Raw genomic sequence first — 21795 nt, 5'->3', positions numbered from 1 at the left:
ACTAGAGGGTCGGATTAAGTCGCTTACTCCCATCGAATATCAGATATATCGTTTAAATCCTTAAAGATTTAGAGGTTCTGGAAATGTGTTACTGAGATTAAATACGTTTCGAAAGGCTATTTTGTAGCGGTAAAGTGCAGCGTCTGCAGTGTTATTGTGCCCTGCTGTAATCTCGCTGATGGCATTTTCTATTGTTTGTTGGGTTTTTTTAAGGCTTCCAACATTCAAGCTTTGGTTATCTGTTATTTCATTTCCCCACAAAATGTATTTACTTTCATTGCTAACTGTGGCAGTAGCTGACCTTTTCTCCATCCCACGCCCATTAATCATGTTGTGTGACTGAGTTTAAATGGAAACTCTGTAGCAGTCGGAGTGCTGGATGAGCTGCCGAGCTCAGGGAGGAGTGTGAAAACTGTCCAGCTGTGAGGCAAAACACGTCGAGTAAATCTGCAGATCAAACCAGGGCGTGGTGAGATGACGAACAGAGGGATAAGAAGTTTGTGTGTGTGTTTGTGTGTGTGCGTGTGTGTCAAAAGGTCACGCCACGGTATTTGATGTGTAACAGAGGAAGAGAGCGTCTCTGACCGCCTGACACGCACAGAAGATCAGTTTACCTGACTCTTACATGTCTCTTCAGCTGCAGGGGGTCAAAGGTCAGGTTAGAGTACAGGTTGGGTTGCTCCTGCTCGTGCTGGCGGTCAGCAGCGGGATGTGACAGGCTGCTTGGTTTGAATATCAGAAAACCAAACATGGAAAGTTTTGATCTGGTTTGATCTCCTGTACCATCCAGATACCCAATCTTCCATAGACGTAAAATGATGTTATTCTGATTGATACAGAATATGTTAGTATTACAGGCGGCACGGTGGTGCAGTGGTCAGCACTGTTGCCCCACAGCAAGAAGGTTCAGGGTCCGAGTCCTGGCTAGAGCACAGGATCTTTCTGTGTGGAGTCTCCATGTTCTCCCTGTTCCTGTGTGGGTTCTCTCTGGTACTCCAGCTTCCTCCCACAGATAAATAAGTGATGGACTGGTGACCTGTCCAGGGTGAACCCCGCCTCTCACCTGAAGGCTGCTGGGATAGGCTCCAGCCCCCCCCCCCCCCCCCCCCCCCACGACCCTTAACAGGACAAGTGGAAGAAAATGGATGGATGGATATTTTTTAGCTGTGTTAGCAGCATAATGATATCTGGTGGTCTGTCTGGTGTCTTCACATTGAAGCATCTGCCTGCGATTTCAATTTCTCAACATCTTCAAGTTTAACTGACACAACATTTGGGGTTTTGTGGGAAATTTAATGTCATGAATCGCGATACAATACCATTAAAATACTTTACACCTGGTGATGATAATATCATGATACAGTGATTCTGGAATTATCAAGATGTTGCGAGACTGTTAATCTAAGATCATATTGTTGTTGCTGAAGAAGAAACTAAATACACTGCATCACGTTTGTGTCTGTGTGCCTGTCCTCCAAAATCTTCTCAGTTCATCCTGGAGTCTCACTGCCTATCTGCACTGTATTTGAGGACATTTCCTCAAGGTGTTCTAGATCTATCCTGTTGATTTGAGTTGCTGTTGACCTTTGACAACCAAAATCTTTTCAGTTCATCTTCGAGTCTCCGTGGACGTTTTTGGAAAATTTAATGAAATTCTCTCAAGGTGCTCCTGAGATATAACATGAGCAAGACTGAGGCAGACAACCTAAAGACATAACGTCTCCGGTCTAAAGCTGTTGTCAGCACTGAGGTATTAAAAAAAGAGAAATCTTAAAAAGGCAAAAAAGGATTAATTATGCACACTTTCCCATAAAGTGACAACTTAGATGTAAGAGTTTCTAAGTCCCCTTTAACACCAACACATGTACAATTAAAAAAAAAAAAAAAAAAAAACCTTGGCAAAATGATGATGGGGAAATCTGTTTCGAACAGCTGTTTCATAAAAATATCAATTTGGTACCAGCGTGAGTTTGTGCCTCTGACGGATTACAGTGTCTGACATCATCATGGAAAGGATCACAACAGGGATGGACCGTTTCCTTTATCCTCCAACATTTTATACACGCGACTTAACTGTGAAATAGTAATAGTAAACAATTTAACACTGAAAGTTTTTTTTTGAATATATTTTGCCCCCTCAAGCACTGATATTAATACAGATATTTTTGGAAATCAACAGTAACTTATGTTCCTCCAGCAGCCCTCATGATACATATTCATGATAGTCTGGTTTCGGGTTTACTTGAACTATATTTTGTGTATTTGTTTACAGTGTTACATCTCATTTAATGATTCATTTCGCGTGGCAACAGTTAGAAAATTTGAATAATAAATCCTTAAGAATAAAGTTGTTCAGTGAAATATATCTGGCGGTCCTGAATTTGCATAAATGATCCAACAGCGTGTGTTAACGTCTGCTACCCTTGGAAGAGAAGTGGGTCACGCTGCATTTCCATATTTCACACGTTCATACGGTTCACCCCAGACGGCTCTTATGTGTTGCATTATGCATGTTGAACCATTATATTCAAAGAATAAATTTTTAATCGTATTGTAAGTGTAGAAAATTTCACATTGAAAAGATTTTCAACTCAGACTCATTTGGGACCTTGGGGAAGCAATTAATTTTTTAAATTTTTTTTTTTTAGTGTCTCAAAAACAAGCTACAAAGAGAAATATTGATAATTTGAATTTAATCTGATTTGTTCCTGTGTCTCCCCTCACAGATGATACTAAGATCGCTCTGAATCTCCGAGACAACGAGGGTAAGTCCTTGTCTTTCACCGCTGTTACTGTGGCTGCTGCCTTTATTACTGTTGTTTTTATGGCTGAGTGTGTCTCTTTGTTTTTGCAAGTGAGGGTACTGATGGATATTTTAGAAGACATGTGGCTCAATCAGCTCATAAACTTTATCCAGCAGCTGACTTTAATGCTTAACTGTCCTCTGTGGGTTTCAGTGATCAATTACAGTGTCTAGAAGGCAGGAGTGTAGAGAGTGTGTGCCCAAAAAAAATTGTATTTCATACCCTCTGAGACTATAAATCAGTTATTACATTGTGGAGGGGACAATGTAAGACAACAAATCACCTTGAATGCCAGAATCCATTGAGCTTTTCTATAAATGTCTCAAAATTATGAATCATGTCTCTTTTGCTTGTGTAGCATCTAGTGCTTTTTAAATGATCAATTAAAGTTGCGGTGTGTAGGATCTAGTGACATCTAGTGGTTAAAGTGGAGATCGCAAAAGCCACTGGCAACTTTTCACAATCGGGAGAACTTCATTGATACGGGCTGGAAATGACGTTTATCAGCCTACAATTGCACAAACACGGTTATGAAGGAGGAAATGATAGTCCAGTCTTGCATAATTGAAGTTTTTGGAGAGAAAGAGGAAAGTGCTGGAGTGTAGAGACAGAAGAGGATCTGGTCACGCTGGTAAGTCATCCTCAAATCTTCACCTGGAAAATTGGAGAGGAGCAAAGGGTTAATCCCATCCTTCATTAGCCACGGCTGAAATTACCATAGCACTGCTTTTGTTCTGCGAATGTCCCAAATACATATAAACCCAAGTATTTTTGATGACTTACTGACTTTCAAAGACATCTGCTGCAGCTTCAACTGCACGACTGATTATCGCAACTTAGATTTTGCTGTGACCCAATTACAGTGAACTCATCAAAATGATGCTGCACCAAGTAAATCATGATGCTGATTAGTGCTACTCAGGTAATACTACGAATGCTTTGTCGTGTCTGCTTGTTGAACAGTAGGCAAACAATCTATGGTTTTCTGAATGGAGTCAGGGAATGGAGATGTGGCGGATTCTCTGCTCACGTAGATGTAAAAGACTATATCTACGCTAATAAAAAACATGGCTGTGGTTTGTTTTTAGGTAATTACACCCTAATTATGAAAATTTAATTCCATGCAATAAGAGCTGAAGGCAAGGCAAGGCAAGGCAATTTTATTTGTATAGCCCGTTTTCACAAACAGTTTGTCTCAAAGGGCTTCACCTGGCATCATAACAACTTCCTCTGCCCTTAGATCCTCACATCGACTGAGGAAAAGCTCCATAGAAAACCCTTTTAACAGGGAAAAATCTGAGAAACCTCAGGGTGAGCAACAGAGGAGGGATCCCTCACCCAGGACGGACAGACGTGCAGTAGATGTTGTTACAGACAAGAAAACAGTTTACAATGAACTCTGAAGAGCTCGGATTATCTAGGTATTAATCTGTTGCATAGGTTCAGCTTCAAACATACTGAATCCTACAAATCCCACAATGCATCTTCATAGTGCCACACTCCCTTCTTGCTTGACCCACATCTCTTAAACTCCACTGACCCAGTTTGTAATCTAGGTGTTGTGTGAGAAATACGGGGGACGTTGACAAAACATCCTCAGGCTAAAAGTAGCCTCCAGCTGGTTGACTTTGGAGGCAAAATAACTGGAGTCTGTCCTTCAACCTTTACGGTATTCTACAGTAGAATGTTGCTCCGAAGTCTTTAGGAGGTTGGAGGAAGTCCAGAGGATCCATGTGGCAGTGAAATCCGTTCACAGACGGTCAAATTGCGTCAGAGTTTAGGAGAGGTACAGTAGTTGTGACACCAGAGATGACCGTTTGCTTCTTGAACATAGATAAATGAGGGCCAGCGCATTTTAACAGTAATTAGAAGGAAACTAAAGGAACATTTACACCTAAAGAACCTCTCAAAACATCAGGGTCAATCTCTTAAGTGTCAGGAAGTTGCGTGCGGTCTGGAGGAACAGCGGGCCTTAATGACAGCGGACGATAAAGACCTGATCACTTGGCTGTGACGCCTTTCTGTTCAGCATTTCTCTTGAAGTGCAGCGGGCTTTATTTGTTAAAATATGCAACCCATTCAGACTCTGAAATGACTCTATCGGTTTTGCGAGATGGCCTTTAAAATGTCTCATTTCCTGCTTGAGCTGAATTGGAAACCTGCAGCTTCAGTCACAGGTTCATTACACAAACGCAGCATGTCTCCCATCACTCCGCCGCTCTTGCGCCGGCACCTGACACTGTAATAATGTCGCTGCGTGAGCGTCGCACTTTTGGTCAATGCGTCCGACCTTTAGTCACCACATCCCTGGTATAATGTTATTGAAGGTGAAATGTAATTGGGTGGCAGCTGAATTTGCATACTGACAGAAACAATTGTAAAACGCATTGGTTATGTCTTTGCTTTCAATACTGAGATGATTCATGGATTTTTCAGCATATGCGAATCAATCATTTGTGAACACGTGTCTACGTCTTGCCGGCCTGTCTGCAGGTGGTCCAGCGCGTTCAGTTCTCGTATCAGACAGTCACAGCAAGGTGTCCTCCGACCTTGACTGTGGTAGGAAGCACTGAGGCGATTACAGCTGCAGCGAGTGCTGAGATAAGGAACAAGAGTGAAGCGTCCTATCTCAGGACTTGACACCACGCCTCCTCAGCACCTATAAACAAAGAGGCTGAATTCTAGCTCTCTTCATTTTGAATCAGTTCCCTGAAACTTCATTTGCCAGGTGAGGAAACGCTGGTGTTCATCTGTTACGGCGCCGGTGACACCAAAGTAGCGCTGACAAACAGCAGCTTTGCAGGGTTTCTGTTGGAGCCATTCATCCTTTCTCAGAAGCACTAATGCATTTTATTGTTGTCTAGAGGTGCACCATCTACTCGTGTTTACCGTCTCCTCGGGTTCTAGCTGGGGAACAGACAAACCCATTCAGAGAAGTTTCAGATGTGCCGGTGATCCGTGTACAAATTAGATATTTAATTTCACACCAAAGAAAGATGTTGGTTACTCAGTCCATCTCCAGGTGCAGAATATCTCAAGCTACACCTGTTCAATAAATTGTGCAGAATTTTAATGAATAGCTAAAGAAAATGAATGCCATGGCAGAAAATCAATGCCTGGTTCTATGGTTTTAGCCCTGATGCTACATTGGCAGACGGGTTTTGGAGGTAGCAAAGCCCCAGATTAGATGCAAATTGGTGCGAGGGCACCACGTGTGAAGTGTTCACAAACTCCAGCTTTCAAGCAGCCTAAAAGTCTTTATCCTTTGGCTTCAAGCTTCAGACAGGAGAGGCGATGAAGGGGGAAAGACGGGACACGAGGGAAAACTGACTGACTGACAACAGACTGATGTTGTTCTTGGTTGACAGCAACTGGAAATGCTCAACATTTGCAAATTGTAGTGTCACTATTACTTCACCCAAGCACTTTTTCCTCAAATTAGTACAACATGGATCATTTGCATGTCTGGGACATCCATCTATCCAAGGTCATGTCTTGGGTGGTGTTTTCATCATTTCCTGCATCGGTTCTCATGTGTGTTTTTGTGACAAATAGCTGGGAAGTCTCCTCACCTCCTACTGGTTGTTAAATTTCAAGCGAATCTCACTGCGTGTTTTTAAATCGCGAGGATCATTCTGTGGTAGGAGGGAGGGAACGTTCTAAGTTGGGTTCTCCAGAGAAGACCCGTCTTTGGTAGGAGGGATCCTTCAAACCAGGACCTCCAAAGACGACCCTTGGCTGTGATTCTCCTGCTAACCTCACAGACCAACTGCTAGTTGCGTACTTTGGCTCTTCTGGCTCGTCCACTCTGTCGCTCCGTCAAGTAAACAATAGTAGAACAATAGTACAATACAATAAAACGCTCTGTTTACGAGGATTAAGCCCAATAAAGAAAGTGTCATAATGAAATTTCCCTGCCAAGTTGTTCCTCACTGAGCAGCAGAGCTCCTCACTCACACATTTAAGACAGATTGACTCTGTCACAGATATGAGGAGAAACACTTTATTCAAAACCCAGCGGCCTTTTCAAAGTAATGTGTGCTTGTATTACAGGCACAAGGGGTACAACTGTTTATTCTCATGCAGATCTGTTTGCTTTTTGTTTTGTTTTTTTAACATTTCCCGTTTGCAAACGCACACAACAGCTACACACTGACCTACAGAACATACTGCTGCCCACACACACACACACACACACACACACACACACACATTGGACAGGTTTGATTACCACCCGGTTATTCTGCGTGCTAGAAATCAATAAGGCAGGACACCAGGGGAGAGGCTGATTGGCCGACAAGCTCAGTGGTGGCTAGAGCTGCTAATTAAAGCCAGAGTGCCCAGGGGAAGTTGTCAGGGCCCGTAGATGAAGAAAACTGTGGCCGCGGTGGGTAGATTCTGCTGAAGCTGCTGTATATTTGTGCAAATCTTATGCTGTTTGTTTCATAATGATTTCATCAGTCCTCCCCTGCTATGATGAGCGCTTCTCTGCTGGGACATGCTACCACTGCTAATGCTCGGGTTGATTTTCTGGAGTCAGATATGATTCTTTCCTCTCTCGTTGTCAAACTATGATGAAAACAGACACCTAAAAGGTTACAGGATCCTTTTGTCTGCTTCAAAAGAGCTCTCATCTGCTTTGGCTCAGTTGGACAGCGCCTCAAAGATGAGTGACATCTTTCAAGGCTCACTGAAGGATAGACTTATTATGTAGTCGCCGTGTAGCTTCAACTGGAGGTACAATAATCGTCCGTGGGTCTGCCTCCTCCTACTGTCAGGAGCATACAGTATGCTGTTAACCTTGGCCTGGAATTAATTCTCATCCTTACTAGAGGAGAACAGCTCATGAATACCTAAACAAGGCCGCAGAACAATCAATGGAGAACATGTTTGGTTTAAGATTCAGGGCAAATATGATCCTTGTATTTACATTCAAAGCAAAGAAATTGTCCCTCAATCATCTTGAAGATGTCAAAGAAAAACGGAACAAGAGCTAAAAATTGGAAGAAAAAAAAAAGAAGAAGTTGAAATCGCAGGTGGCTGAATGAGATTGACAAAAATTATCTGCAACATCATGCAAATACATGGTTTGCATAAAAGTAAGAAATGCAGCCTTATGATGAGTTATGAGTGTCCCCTGCTGGTCAGCAAGGGAACTACAGTATAGTATAAAAGTATAAGTATAAAAATACCACGTTTTGTTCAAGTTTTAAATTTATTTATTTGGCCAAAATACAGAGCCGGTCCTGACCACTGAGCCTCCCTAGAGGTTTTATCGATAGATTATTGATAACACGACACCATCCATTGTAACAGCTGCAGCAGACCCATTCAAACGTCACAGCGAGATTTCTTTTTATATATTTTGGAATATAAAATAGTAAATACAGCAGCTTGGCGAAATACTTGACAAATATTGTTCACAACGGTTGTCTGGTCTCGCCAGCTCATCAACAGTTTAAATTCTACATTTAATCAATAATCAGCGTTAATCCGTTGTCCCGAAAACAAATCTTTACTAAGAGACGAGATAAACATCAACTTTTGTTAGAAATATTTGCACCCACCAAACACTGCATCATACAAAAAAAAGGAAATAAACTACTGCGAGTATTACTTTTATGGTTAGTGGCCACAGGATTGGTTGCTTTTGCCATGTAGATCGTTGTCCTGTGCGGTGTCGTATGAACGGTATTTAGCTGTATTTATTATCTCGTCTACCAGCATGATGAGAGTGGGTCTGTGTTTTTGTGTATTCAGTCATGCCAGCGGACAACACTGTGGACCGGACACCGGGTACACACCCGTTACACACCAGTCTGATCCTGGGTATCCTCCTGGTGATGCTCATCATGGTGGCGGGTGTCCTGATCACCGTCTACATCTACCACCACCCCACGTCTGCAGCAAGCCTCTTCCTGATCGAGGTGAGAGCGCCGACATCTGACGGCATCCCAGCTGTTTGAACGCTTTGACCCCCGAGCAAAATATGTACGATCAAAAATTGCAGTTTCAATGAGACATTTTTGTCCCTGAAGGTATTAAGAGGGTACTTTTATGCCCTTAACAACTATAAGTAGCCTCCTATTACCTTCAGAGACAAAAATGTCTCATTGAAACATATTTTGTCGGCAGGAAGATGTGAAAATAACTTTAAGTTACAGTATTTTATCACAGTTTTAGAACATACATATGCATTTTTATTTTATTTTTTGAATGGGAAATCTTTGTTTCCCCAGATGGCTCATATTTTGGATGCATGGATTGATGGATATTATTACGGATTTCCTGAATTTATGAAATTTTGTAAATCAAATCAATGATGTCTTCTTCCTTTGCTGGGAAACCGTATCGTCCAGCCACCTCAATCGATGCAATATTTCTAAGTGTTCTCAAAGACCTCAACTCATTTTATAAAAATGCAGACAGTCGTGCTTTGCCAAAATATGGGCAGTAAGTTAGACATGTCCACAAAGGAAAAAATGTCCTATTAAAACAAATTGATTTGTAGTTGATGCATTTTTCTCAAACCTTCAGACATTCCACTGCAAGTGCAACAAAAGACGACGGCTCCAGAGCACACACTGATATTTTGAACGTTGTGTAACAGACCAGGCTGGCCGACTGAATGAAAACACTCGGTCTGGACGCTGCTCGCTGCATTTTATGCCTCAATTCTAGACTCATAAATATGCAGGATGATTTTCAAAGTGGAATGATGAAACTTGGGGCACACGCTGTTTGCTAATAATTTCATATTAATTCCCAGTGGACAGTAGGTGGGTGTAACACGCCGCACGCTGTTGAAACTTGTTTTTTTATATAAAGCGAATCACATCTACTCAGCGTCTCAGTATTACAAGGTCAGTGAAATTCCTTGATGTCGGTTTTGCGTGCTGCAGTCTGTCTAAATCCTCATCGGTCGGCATTTTAACATCCTGCGCATCAGGTAAAGCCTGATTTAATCACTTCCTGTTTTAACTTTATTGTTATAGAAGGTCACCTAAAGCCCCATCACAGCTTTTTGAAGCTGGAATATTCCGATGCTATCATGCCTCTGCGTGTAAACCGAGGTGGGCGAGGATGAGCAGAACTCACTGAAAACACAGATGCTGTTCAGTTTCCTGGTAACACCTCTGACATGTTAGCGTTTGCCAAAGCGACGTTAGCATCGACACGGGTTCCCTCGACCAAAAGGCTGAAGGATTTACACCTTGAATTATTGTCTGAAAACATATTAGTTTTATGTTTTGCTTCACAAGGTAATTTCACAAATGAATGCCACTTTTATTATTTTTGTAGCTTAAATGCAGTGGTTGGCGGAGCAAAGCTAACGTTATGCTACATGATGGGTTCATGACTGCACAAATAGCTTTGTACTTCCTCTGTTTTCAGCGTAATTTAACCCCCACAAGAAAAACATGAAAATATCTTTGCAATTTCAACACTATTCATGATTTTCACATGCAAATTAACACCATTTGGCCCACTAGTGAGAATTTATGCTACTAAATGTTTATGAAGGTAAATTTGGCAGCAGGATGGTGTGAGTGGAAATGACAGAATACACTCACCTGAGATCATTGTATTGAAGGGACATATCACCCAGTGTCATTGTGTGGAATTAATGGGTTTTGGACAACAATGGAGGCGTATGAATGGAAGAATAAGATTCATATCAGGCTGTCATACACACAGGAAGCCTGGCAGAAGAATGGATTCTCATAAGATTTTCAGATGATAGAAGAAATACAACCAGACTTACAGCTTTAATGAAAAGAAGTCATTGGGGGTGTTTTTATTTGGAGCATTTCCATTATTTTGCAAATCACGAGATGAACTTCGATGACTGTGTGACCTTTGACCCCTCAGATGTTCTCCCCTCTACAGAGACGCCCGAGCAGGTGGCCGGCCATGAAGTTCCGCAGGGGTTCAGGTCACCCAGCCTACGCCGAGGTAGAACCGGTGGGCCAGGAAAAGGAAGGCTTTATCGAGTCCGAGCAGTGCTGAAGGAGGGAGTGGGGACGTCCACATCCCTGCAGCCCCCTCCTCCCCTCTCCTGTGCCAGTCCTCCTCCCTCCTTGTGCCTCCTCCACGGGGACTTCTCACCAGGATCTGCTTATCAGCGGAGTAGCTTGGTGTACACAAAGATGGAAGAATTGGCCCAGCGAGCGCTCGATGAGACTGGATACATCAGCCAATGTTCCAAGGACGCCCTGAAAACTGATCCCAGACAAACCTATTGTTCAGCTGGGTTTGGCACGGACCTGATCTACTGGGGACAGACGGAGGGGACGGCGTCGATGTCATCGCTCAGTCACGACTGATTTGAAAGGCTGCTATCATGTTGCCGTGGAGGGAATTGTACAACCTGGCTGCCTAGACTGTTACTGGTGTGTCTGACGACGGAGCAGGATGAATTATACAATATATATTTTCAGAAACAATATGTGAACAGAGATTTCCACTTTACCGTTGGTTGGGTTATACAGTTATAGGCCTTTGTATATCCATCACTTTCTTTCTTTTTCCTCTTTCGTTTTCACAGGGGTTGGCACATTTATCTGTTTTAGCAGGCTTCATTGACTTTTCCACAGCGTGTCCGGCAGCGCGCGGCTGCGGCTGTGTGATATGACGTGAGCTTTCACTACCATCGAACGCAGCACGGAGGAAAGCTCTGAACACTCAGAATCAATGTTGAATCATTTTGTGACGATTGGCTGGCTTTGTTTCCTGACAATGAAGTTAAAGATGTTTTTTTTTTCACTGAAAATATCTCTCGAGTGATATATATATATATATTTTTTTTTTTTTTTGAACAGGTGATGGGCACTCTTGATTCTTTTGATTGATTCTTATGTAATCAATACATTTGTATGTACATTTTTTTGTTTGTATTTTTTTCCGCTTTTTTTGTTGTTGTTTTTCATTACTGCCGTGCCATTTTGTCTTTGACTAGTTTGCACATTTTTTGGGGGGGGGGGGGGGGGTTTGACATGTGGTACTAATGCAAAATTACAAGACAGGCGCTTGTGAGTGTGAATGCTGAATATATTTTCTAAAGCGTAAGTGATTCTTGTGTGTGTGAATGCAAAAGAGAGCAGTTGTAGTCGTGATGGGTTGCCCACCTGCTCTATGGGTGCACATGTTTGAGCTGGCTCTGCACGGTTGATTTGTATTGATTAATTTGAGGTATCTGGACGCTGTTTGTGTGTCCTAGGAAACACACTGGTCCGCTTTAGTTTTCTTGATTTTTCTTTTTTTAAACAGTGTGGTTTCCATGTCCAGAGTGTAACTATTGGCTTGTTCTGACGGGCTCATCCGTGTCAACACATTAATGTACATACTGAGATCAAAACATTTGCAGATTCAGGTATGTCACGGCAAACATTTGTAGTATAGTGCTGAACAAAACCTTTTTTATTTTATTTTTTTTTTATGAGTGGCCTTTTTTCTCTACTTTTTTACTTAAATGTGAATACTTTTCCACTGTCACCAAGCAGAAGGCTCCTGACTGACTTTACATTTCCACCGATACACACAAACTTTTTATTATGATCGTGCATTCATTGGTATCTTGGGATTCTACTGAAAAACCATCAGTGTAACACTGAAAATGCATTCAAATTACATTCAACCGGACTTTTTTTTTTTTTTAATTCCAACATTCTCACATCACATCAATACCAAAGACTAATCAGTGACATTTTCCAATATTTACCTCAACCTTCTGCAGCCTCTTTAACTCATCAGTTAGCAGCTGCACCAGCTAGTTGCTAACTAAGTGTTTAACAGCCACATTCAATCATATTCTTCAAACTCCTCCCCCAATCCATGATTGTCCAATCACAGCTTAGCAAATATAAGCAGGTGAGCATTATTCATGTCATTAATTTGTCTTTCCGCCACACAATAATACAAGCGCAAACTTGTAAAGAACATGTTCAACCATCTTAAATCAGCCCCAACAGAGACTAAGCATCAGCATGTTTGGCTAACTAGCTTACTACCAAGGCTAATATGTATTAACTTAGCTTCGTACAGCCAAATATAATCACTTTTTAAATACTGTTAATTTGTGATAGTTTTTTTTTCCGGTAAAACAAAAGACCATTTCTTAGTTTAAACTATCATGACAGTACAGTCTACAAGTGAACCAGCCAGCTGTTTTCACGTGACACATCATTTACTGCCGTACAGACACCACCATTTTTGTGTTTATTTCGTTGTTGATGTTGTTGTTCAAGGTCAGAGATAAATTAACCAAATCACTGCAAGAAAGTAGCAATGTTGTCACTAGATAATGGCATTTTAAAAAGTAACTACAAGCGCAGCCGTTCTTGGCTTCCACAGTGGATGGAGATGAAGTTAAAAAGCTAGCAGCACTAGCTAGTGTTAGCTAGATACCAGAGACCGTGTTTCACCTCACGTCAGAAAAAAAAAAAAATTTTTGCTCGTATCGTTAAAAGTGAAAAATACGGTTTGAAGCCAAATAAGTAAGTTCTTTTTAAAAAAAAATTATTAACCTAAAATTTAATACCTGCTGGATCAAAGGCAGAAACCATGTGTTTATATCTTAAATAACTCTTTAACAACATGAAATGAAGCAACTGCAAATTATGAGTTGGCGTTCAGTTGGGTCATGGAACTGTTAGCTAGCTGTGCTTGCTAGGTAGCGTCACGATTGACTACCTCTGAACGTGTGTGTGTGTGTGTGGGGGGGGGGGGGCATGAATTTTAAGTGTACATACGTGAAACGTTACTATAAAATGCCCTGTGGGAACGCAGAGTTCGACAACTAGCAGGGGGCGGGGCTTAGCAAATAGTCGGTTTTATACGTGTGACGTCTATGGAACCATTTCATTGACAAATCATCTCGTTAGCTGGGATTCTCACACGCACACACACACCCCCAAAGATGCAGACACAAGTTACATACAAGTACCAAATGAAAGACTGTTTCAATCCCTCACGATTCATGTCTACAGAGAACACCCCCCCCCCCTAGAGCTTATTTCCAAAATTGCATCTGTGTACAATACAGGAACGAACTGGGAGCTTAACTTCACATACCAGTAGTTTTTCACGCCGTGACAGACGTGTTTAATTGATCCCTGGGGAGGAATTCTCTTTGCAAATGCTGGCAACATCTGCTTGTGTACTGGTTAACTGCCACCTGAAACTGCAAGTGTTTTTGTTACTGTCACAAAGCAGTCGGAGAAAACAAAACAAAAAAAATACACAAACAAAACAAAAACAAAAAACCAACAACGACACGATGGTCGGATTCTTTCAGATTTGGTTCGCTTGTTTCACTGGACCGCATTCCTTTCTCTCACTCCCACTTTCTTAGCGTGATCTTTCAGATGAGGAAAGTGCCGTTGTTGGGGTTGTTCTTTATTTTTCTGATTTTCGAGTTGAACTGAATCATGATGATTGCTGATGATAGTTACAAAGAGAAAACCAGAACTGGACTTTCACCCCCCCCCACACACACACACACACACAACTGTGACCGGGGAGAGTCAAAATCACACAGTATCACAGCTGTCTGTAATTTCTGTAACTACTGTTGGTTTGATTACATTTGAAATAATAAACAATGTTGGTAAAAACAAACCATCATTTCTGTGGGGTTTGCTATACTTTTTTGGGGGGGGGGGGGGATTTTTACTTTTGTTCAGCTAAATTAGATGATATCTCAAAGTTCCAGTGGATTGGAGAAGGAAAACTGCTACAAATAATCACCTCTAATGGCCGTCTGATTATAATGCCGTGTACACAATTGCTGCGTTTCAGTGGGTTAGCATGCGACATTTTGTTGGAAAGCTAAAAACCCTGGGATTTGATTCGGTGAATCGGGTTTCATTTGTGTAACACTTTTTACACAAACAGTGTAACCGAAAGTGATGACACAATAAAAATATCTGCAACTCTATCTGCAGCGAGGAAACGAGACTTTACGAAGGAACTCAACCAAAAAGGGGGAAAAAATACAGAAAAAATGTTAAAAATCAGAGGTCTTAAAGTGAGCAAAATTCTAAATGTATCTTGATCTCGATGATAAATATGGCAGTTCTTTATTTAATTAAACATTAAACCAAGTCGCTAAAAAAGCTTAAACACACAAAATTTGTTGAGTTGGTAAAAGCAAACGAGACGGTGACAGAAAGAGAAAAACTGAAGTGAAACGTAAAGCATTCGTGAGCTTAAAACGTAAACAGTGAGGCCGCGGTGACAGAATGGAATTTGGCAAAAATAATAAAAACACCAACAAAAAAAAAGACATGTATTGAAGAGTTTAAGAAAGAAATAACAGGTATTACAAGGGGGGGGGGGTCAAGAAATAGGCCAAAATAATATAACAGCAAAGTAAAATGAATAATAATCAAAAAGCCTGATTTAAAAGGCCGGCGGTGGTTACGATTGATGCAAACCATAGTATTTACGGGTATTCCACCTCTCGGGGTGTTTGCAGGAGTAATAATAATACTCACACATGCATTCAAAGCACAAACAGAGCTGGAAAGATGACAAGTTTTGCATTAGTTTGGCTTAAATGCCACCTTAATTCCTCTCCAAGATCGTGCCAAACATTAAACTGAGATGTTGGGAGGGATTCATCTGGAGCAGAGCCAGCGTGCCGCTGATGGAAAACTAGACACCAGCTCTCCTTCTACAAGTCTATCACTTAACAATTACAGTTTTATCCGTCCTATCCGCTCGTGGAGATTATTCTCGACGTCACCTCTGCTGTCCTGGACCTGTAAAGCAGTGACAGTGCTCTGGTTTAGGCTAAACCCCTGGACTCAGGCGGGACTCTGGAGCTCTACGGCGGGGAAGAGACAAAGCTGAGTAAACAACAACAGGAAGGAGGAGAAGTCATCCGGCCTCCAGACGTGTAAATGTAGCAGACGAGATCGTTTCAGCGGCATGAAGGACAAAACAAAGATTAAACTGCTGCAGTGTTTGGCACTAAAAACCTGCTCCGGCACACAGTGGGGAAGTAATGGAGCGCGTGATATAAACACAAGCGCTGCATATTTGACCTATAAACATTAATAAGAGGGAGTTGATATTTGGACGCCCTGTGATTACTTTCACCAAATCAACTAAATGAATTTATTGCAGGCGAAGTCATAACTCAGATGAGCACCACTGCTGCTGATCCAAACGCCTCCAGTATCATCCTGCCACCTGAGGTCTTACTGCCACCTAGTGGTGAAACTAAAGAGCACAACTGCCTCACAGCCGCATACTTCACAACTGAAATCTCGTATAATTCTGACATTAAAAAAAGAGCACACAACACGGTATCCTTCAAACTACTCTCAACTAAACTGAAGTACTTCCTCTTTTGTATTTTTAAGCTGTATGTAAAAATGTTATAAAGGGTTAAAACCACTGTAAAGCTGCAGGTATGAGGACATTTATTATGTTTGTAATCATGTGTTACAGGTACAGGCCCTTAAATCTGGATCTAATTATACATTTATCTGGATTTAACATCACCTAAAAAAATAAATAAATAAAAAATATACCAGAACTAAACATCCACTCGTGACCAAGAACCAGATATTTTCCCTCAGGTGTGGACCAACGAGGGAGGAACCTGTTCATAAGCAGCCCGCCGCCAACGTGTCGGCCGAGCGCTCAGCGGCTGCTTCCTCATCAGCTGCTTCCTCATCAGCTGACCCAGCTTGAAGTGTAACCTGATCTCCACGCAGGAGGAAGACAAACACGCCTCAGGAACAAAGAGCAGGGCACCGCAGCTCCGACCTCCTTCACGAGCAGATCGCTTGAACTGCTGTGTAACCATGGTAACTAGAGGTTGACCATTACAGGTGAACAGGTCCTAAGTTACCACTGATGTAGATCAATGGATTTTCACCTTTAGGCTTTGAAAAGATCAACCTAGTATAATTTCAGCGGGATTAACGTGTTTACATGTATTAGTACACAGATCATGTAGAAGTACTCAATGTTACTGCCTTTTATTCAAGACAGGAAATGTGAATCACTCATGCTAGCTAACCTCCCAAAACCTTAAATAAACTAACTGTAGAAGAAGCTGTCCTTACTTTAAATTTCCCACCAAATACAGCTGCACTTTTTAATGCCTCTATGATGATGCGTTTCCATGGAGACCGCACGCGTCTGCTGATCGGCTCGTCTGCTGATCGGCTCGTCTGCTGAGTCTAGAGTACTTTGGTCATTTTTGTGTGTTTGACAAAGAAAATCGAAAACCTAAAATCTAATCTGGATTGAGTGCTCAGGGTTTACTAACCTGAGATTAGACAGGATTCAAGTGAATTAGGATTGACGAGTCAGATCTGTTTCTAATCCTGAGCTTTCAAAGCAACTAAATCGTCATCAGATAGTGAACAGGTGAGGCTGCATTCCAACAGCAGTTTTGCTCCACTTCCTCAAGAACATGTTTTCCTTTTTGTTACTTTTTACTTGCTCAACAATCTGGAGGTTTTTTTGAGTCTTCAAACCATCACTATACATTACTGCCTGCCTTCAGAATTCAAAACATCATGATTATTAACTTGTTCTTATGTTTAGTTCTTTATTAATCAAGACAAACATGTAGCCCCCCCCCCCCCCAACATTGGGTAGAATATTTAAGTACACAACATTACGGTTTATTGTAGACAAACAAAAACATACAAACAAGAAAAACAACAGTGCAACAGCTTTGAAGAAGGCGTTCTATCTACAGCAGCTGTACTGTGAAATGTTTGTGTCATGCAGCTTAACCAGCTGCATGACACTGAAACAGTCTAACTACTGGTTAAGGAGCAAAACCGAGAAGTACTCATGTCATCACGCGGCTGGGCCGTGCCGACACGTCAGCCGCACAACTCTGTTTTCCCTAAACAGAGGCAGCGTTGATGTCACAACACTGACCCAGGACCAGAGAGGCCCTGGATCTGCAGCAGCTGACTCTTCCCTGAAAAGCTGCTTGATGAAGCCCAGCTGACCTCCTAAAAAACCCCCGTTTTTTTTACATTTCATTCTCTTCAACTCACAACATCATTCACATGGATACACAGCATCCTAAAGAAACCCCCCCACCCCATGATCCCTCATCAGCTCACAACAGCTAACGAGAGAGCAGCAGTTCTTAACTGGGATGACCTAAAATTAACTAATGCCAGCAGATTTAAACAGATACGATTACATAAAAAAAGGAAAAAGAACAAAAATTAGGTCAGAATGTGAGGCTGCTCAAGCCTGGCACATGGAGAGGAACTAGAGCCAGCAGTTGAAAACCCAGGAAGACCAAACAAAGCCAAGGCCCTTACGTTCAGCCTCTCAGGCTCCTCGGCGCCTCCACTAATTACACCGCTGGGACCCTTTTCTATCCTGTATTGCAACAACTGAAAACTGCAGGGAAGTTTAGGGTTGCAACTCTGGCAGGAGTGAAGACGTTGGCTTTGCTCGCGCCTGGACTTTTAACCGATTTTGAGAAAAGTACAAGAAGAGACAGAGGGCGAGCACCTCAGAGATGCAGAGACAACAGAGATCAAGAGCTGCTCCACTGCTTTAGAACCTGTGAAATAAACAGGACAACAGCACAGTAACTAGGTTTTTTCTTTCTTTTGGTCACAAACAAGGGATTCCCTCGACGCTCTCTTACAGAACAAGACAGGAATAATTTAGTAGTGCAGCTCCGACAGCCCAGAACAACGACAGTAACTTCCTGTGTGGAACAACTGGAGCTTCAGGTCAGTTCCATCTGTCCCATTACAACACCCTCGAAACCAGTACACACTTTCACACACCATCACAGGTTAAAACAGCCACACACAGGCTAGCAGCTAGTCTGCGAGGTACACCAGGATAAAACGACCTCAGTTTTTTTTTCAGTTTTAATAAGAACGGAGTGTCTGAATCCTCATGAGACTGCTGTTGTAAGAAGATGCTGACGTGAACCTCAAACTCATAGTAAATAAATCCTATTAAAGTGCAGCAGCACTAATAACATCACCACCTTCTGTCACACAGACGCTGCATCAGAGAGAGAAGACACACAGCTACAAGAACCCAGTAACATCTCAGGTTATAAAAATAAATACCTCACACAGTTTTGTACATTCAGTTCAATTTCTGTTACCATGTTCTGACTTGACAAAGAAGCAGATGTTCCATCCGTGTGGTAAATCTCCATGAGTCAGTATTCAGAGGGTCATCAGTCAAGAATCTCGTCTTAATCTGGAGTCAAAAACAGAGAAGAAGTAATAGCTTATTATTATTATCATTCTTGTGTATTAAGCTCAAGAAGATTTAAAAGGTGCAAAAAGCATAAAGACACACGAATCAAACCGGCATATTGAGCGATAATGTGAAGAAACACTGACAGGCAGCTACATCAAAGACCCTCACACTCACAGCCGCACCTACACTTCTTTAACGTAACACATGTTCAAGATCATTCAATCACTCACTGGAAAGCGGCGCCACCTCCAGGGCTTTGGACAGAGCCACCCCAGAGCTCTGTTTGGGTCGCGCCCCCAGCTCCCGCACATCTCTGGCTGGATTCTGGTTCTCATCCAAAGGTTTCCTCTCTTTCTCCACCTCCTCTGGCTTGTAAAAGCCTCCTTCCTCCGCCACCAGCTTTTCCACCCTCTCCATTAAGCGTCCTACCTGGGGGTGCTCCCCAAATATGCAGTTATTTATAACAAAATATCTCCGCTTGCACTTTTCCAGCACCCACATCAGCTCCTTGCCCTCCCTGCGAATGTACCTCTCGATGGAAATGCTCCTTAACACATCCGCCCAGGTGAAGACCACAATGGTCTGCTTCCACGCACGCTCCCCAAACAGGCTGACGTTCTCCTCGATGCGAGCCCGGTCCACCTCTGTGAACATGCCCACAGGGATGACAAGCAGGAAGGCGTGGGGGCCTGGGGGGCAAAGACTGGAACCTCTTACAAGCTCCTGCTTGTAGGAAAGTGGTGTATCCTGGGTAGAGAACCAGCCTGGGGTGTCCACCACAGTCACCTGCCGCCCCTGCACCTCTGTCTGACGCGTCACGCAGAACTCGGCTGCTCGTTCCAGGCGAAACTCCTCTCGGCCTATGATGGTGTTGGCTGTCAGGCTCTTCCCCGGCCACCTCCAGCCCAGCACCACCAGACGGACCTCAGGCAGGTGAGGGGCCGCCTGAGGGGCAGCTGCCTTCTTGGTCTCCTCCCTTGGTCCAGGAGCCTCTCCAGCTGTGGTCATCGCAAACATCAGTAATGAGCAAGACTTTCTGCACCATTTTAGAGACCAATTAAGTTTTTCCCACTTCATCAGATGACAATGTTTTTGATTATTACATGTCAGAAAGCAGCTAAGAATCTAGCGTCTATGCACATTTGAGGAGGAGAACAACAACTGATTGGATTTGGGCAGAAAACAACTGGTTTTCTGTCAAAAAAGTATGAATTACTCCATAAATATCCAAGCTCAAAACAGTTAACTAGTTTAGACTTCTTCGTTTACTCTAACACCTACTGAATCAAGAACACTTTAATGCACATTAAGTTCGTTTGGAAGCAAAGGGAAGCGTTCCAACACGGAGCAGATATGAAACAGACACATAAAATCCACAAAGAGAAACAAAAATCTACATTTTACTGATAAAAATGTACTGACCAAGTTCGTTGTTTGGGAGTCAAGAACGACCATTGATTATTAGTTGATTTAAATACATTTTTTTCTAAACATAACTAGTTCGTTTACATGAGTAATTCATCCTTTAGAACAACCGTTTCCTCGTGTGACGAGTGGTCATGACGTAATCAACGGATATCTCTGATGCTGCGAGTGAAATGAACGTATTAGTACTCTCGCCGTTACTTCTCTGCTAGCGGTAGTAAAAGTGGCTGTACAGGAGTACCCATACTGTTTCCTATCACAGGACCGGCGACGTGTGAAACGTGTCACACTCCCGTCGAGGCGGTAGTATTTCGCCTCGGGTGATTCGGCTAACTTTAGCGATAATTTATTAGCCGCGGACACGCACCATTGAAGTTTCGTCGGACACACGTTGGAAGGTGTTTTTTTTTAGGGAAAAAAGAGTAAGTGACTCACCCGCGGCCTGAGGAGGAGTTTTGTCTTCCATACTGTCCAGGTCGGTGACTTGTTGCTGGTTTAGTAAGTTTTTTTTTTTTTTAAGAGGACTTCCTCGTCTTCCGACCTGACGACAGCAGCGAGACCTCCCGTGTCAATACGAGCACTTCCGGTTATGCCTCTCAAAATAAAAGCCTCTGAAAGCGTGTCGGTAACTAATAAAAGTAGTTTGCTATTCCAGTATAAACGGGGATATGAAGAGTACAGTAAGATGTGTTTCTGTTGCAATCAGTCGGACTTTTGATAAAATGTGAGCAGTTGAAATTTAAGTAATCTTTTTAAATGGTGAAAATCGTCACTAAACTGTTCGTTTATGTTTGAGTGTGCGTGCGTGTGTGTGTTTGTGTTAGGTTTAAATGGGGGAAGGGGGTACCATTTACTACACTGAAACCTACAACTATTATCCAACCTGCTCTTTCTTCTCATAAACAACTAAGCAGTTTAAACATTTATATTGATGCACTTTTTTTTAGCATGGCCAAAGACGCCTCTCACAAGCTAAAATTGGATTTTTACTCCCCAGAGAAGGCCAGTAATGTACAACTAGTGGATTATTCACAATAAATACTTTTGTTCTTACATTCTCTGTTTTGCCATTACGTTCACATGGACCTTGCAAAATTTTTCATGGCGATATTATGAAGTTTTCACTTATAAGAAGTACAAAACAGTCAGTCTACAGTCAAAACAAGTCAATAGTTGCATTGCGCTCCTCGCTTTTTAAATGTTTAGAGATGGATTTGCATTTTGTCACAAAAAGCACTTCATTTGAGTCTTGTGTTGATCAGAACATTATTTAGAGCCGCAGAAGATTTTCCACAGAGTCACTGAGGACAGTTTATTCAGCCAGCCACTGAGGGGCTCTTGA

The 21795-nt window shown here is 42.3% G+C and overlaps 2 protein-coding genes across 5 annotated transcripts in view; one reads left to right on the top strand and one right to left on the bottom strand.

Moving 5' to 3' along the window:
* The window catches only part of plxdc2b (plexin domain containing 2b), a 95466-nt gene extending 83680 nt beyond the window's left edge, over positions 1 to 11786 (top strand). The window contains exons 12-14 of the mRNA XM_086192382.1: positions 2727 to 2765; positions 8565 to 8731; positions 10695 to 11786. Coding sequence (XP_086048508.1) covers positions 2727 to 2765; positions 8565 to 8731; positions 10695 to 10814 — 326 coding nt within the window. The 3' untranslated portion in view covers positions 10815 to 11786. The remainder of the gene's footprint in view (positions 1 to 2726; positions 2766 to 8564; positions 8732 to 10694) is intronic.
* gimap4 (GTPase IMAP family member 4) lies at positions 1290 to 21046 on the bottom strand. Of its 4 annotated transcripts, none has more exons than XR_015111089.1 (4): positions 20889 to 21046; positions 19259 to 20026; positions 18928 to 19025; positions 1290 to 3458 (listed from the first exon to the last, which is right to left on the bottom strand). XR_015111089.1 is itself a non-coding variant. In XM_086192384.1 (3 exons), exons 1-3 carry the CDS (start codon positions 20917 to 20919, stop codon positions 19021 to 19023), a joined length of 804 nt encoding a protein of 267 aa, XP_086048510.1. In that variant the 5' UTR covers positions 20920 to 21046; the 3' UTR covers positions 15683 to 19020. The 4 variants fall into 4 exon arrangements, 2 of the variants coding, with proteins under 2 accessions (XP_086048510.1, XP_086048509.1); XR_015111090.1 differs by lacking the exon at positions 1290 to 3458 and adding an exon at positions 11045 to 15568; XM_086192384.1 differs by lacking the exon at positions 1290 to 3458 and having other exon boundaries at positions 15683 to 19025.
* Positions 21047 to 21795: the final 749 nt, after the last annotated feature.

The sequence above is a fragment of the Aulostomus chinensis genome, chromosome 21 (genome assembly GCF_037954235.1).
Source record: "Aulostomus chinensis isolate RoL2024-O1b breed Wild chromosome 21, RoL_Achi_v1.0, whole genome shotgun sequence".
In the NCBI taxonomy this organism is placed as follows: Eukaryota; Metazoa; Chordata; class Actinopteri; order Syngnathiformes; family Aulostomidae; genus Aulostomus; species Aulostomus chinensis.
This window is presented reverse-complemented; position numbering and strand designations above follow the sequence as displayed.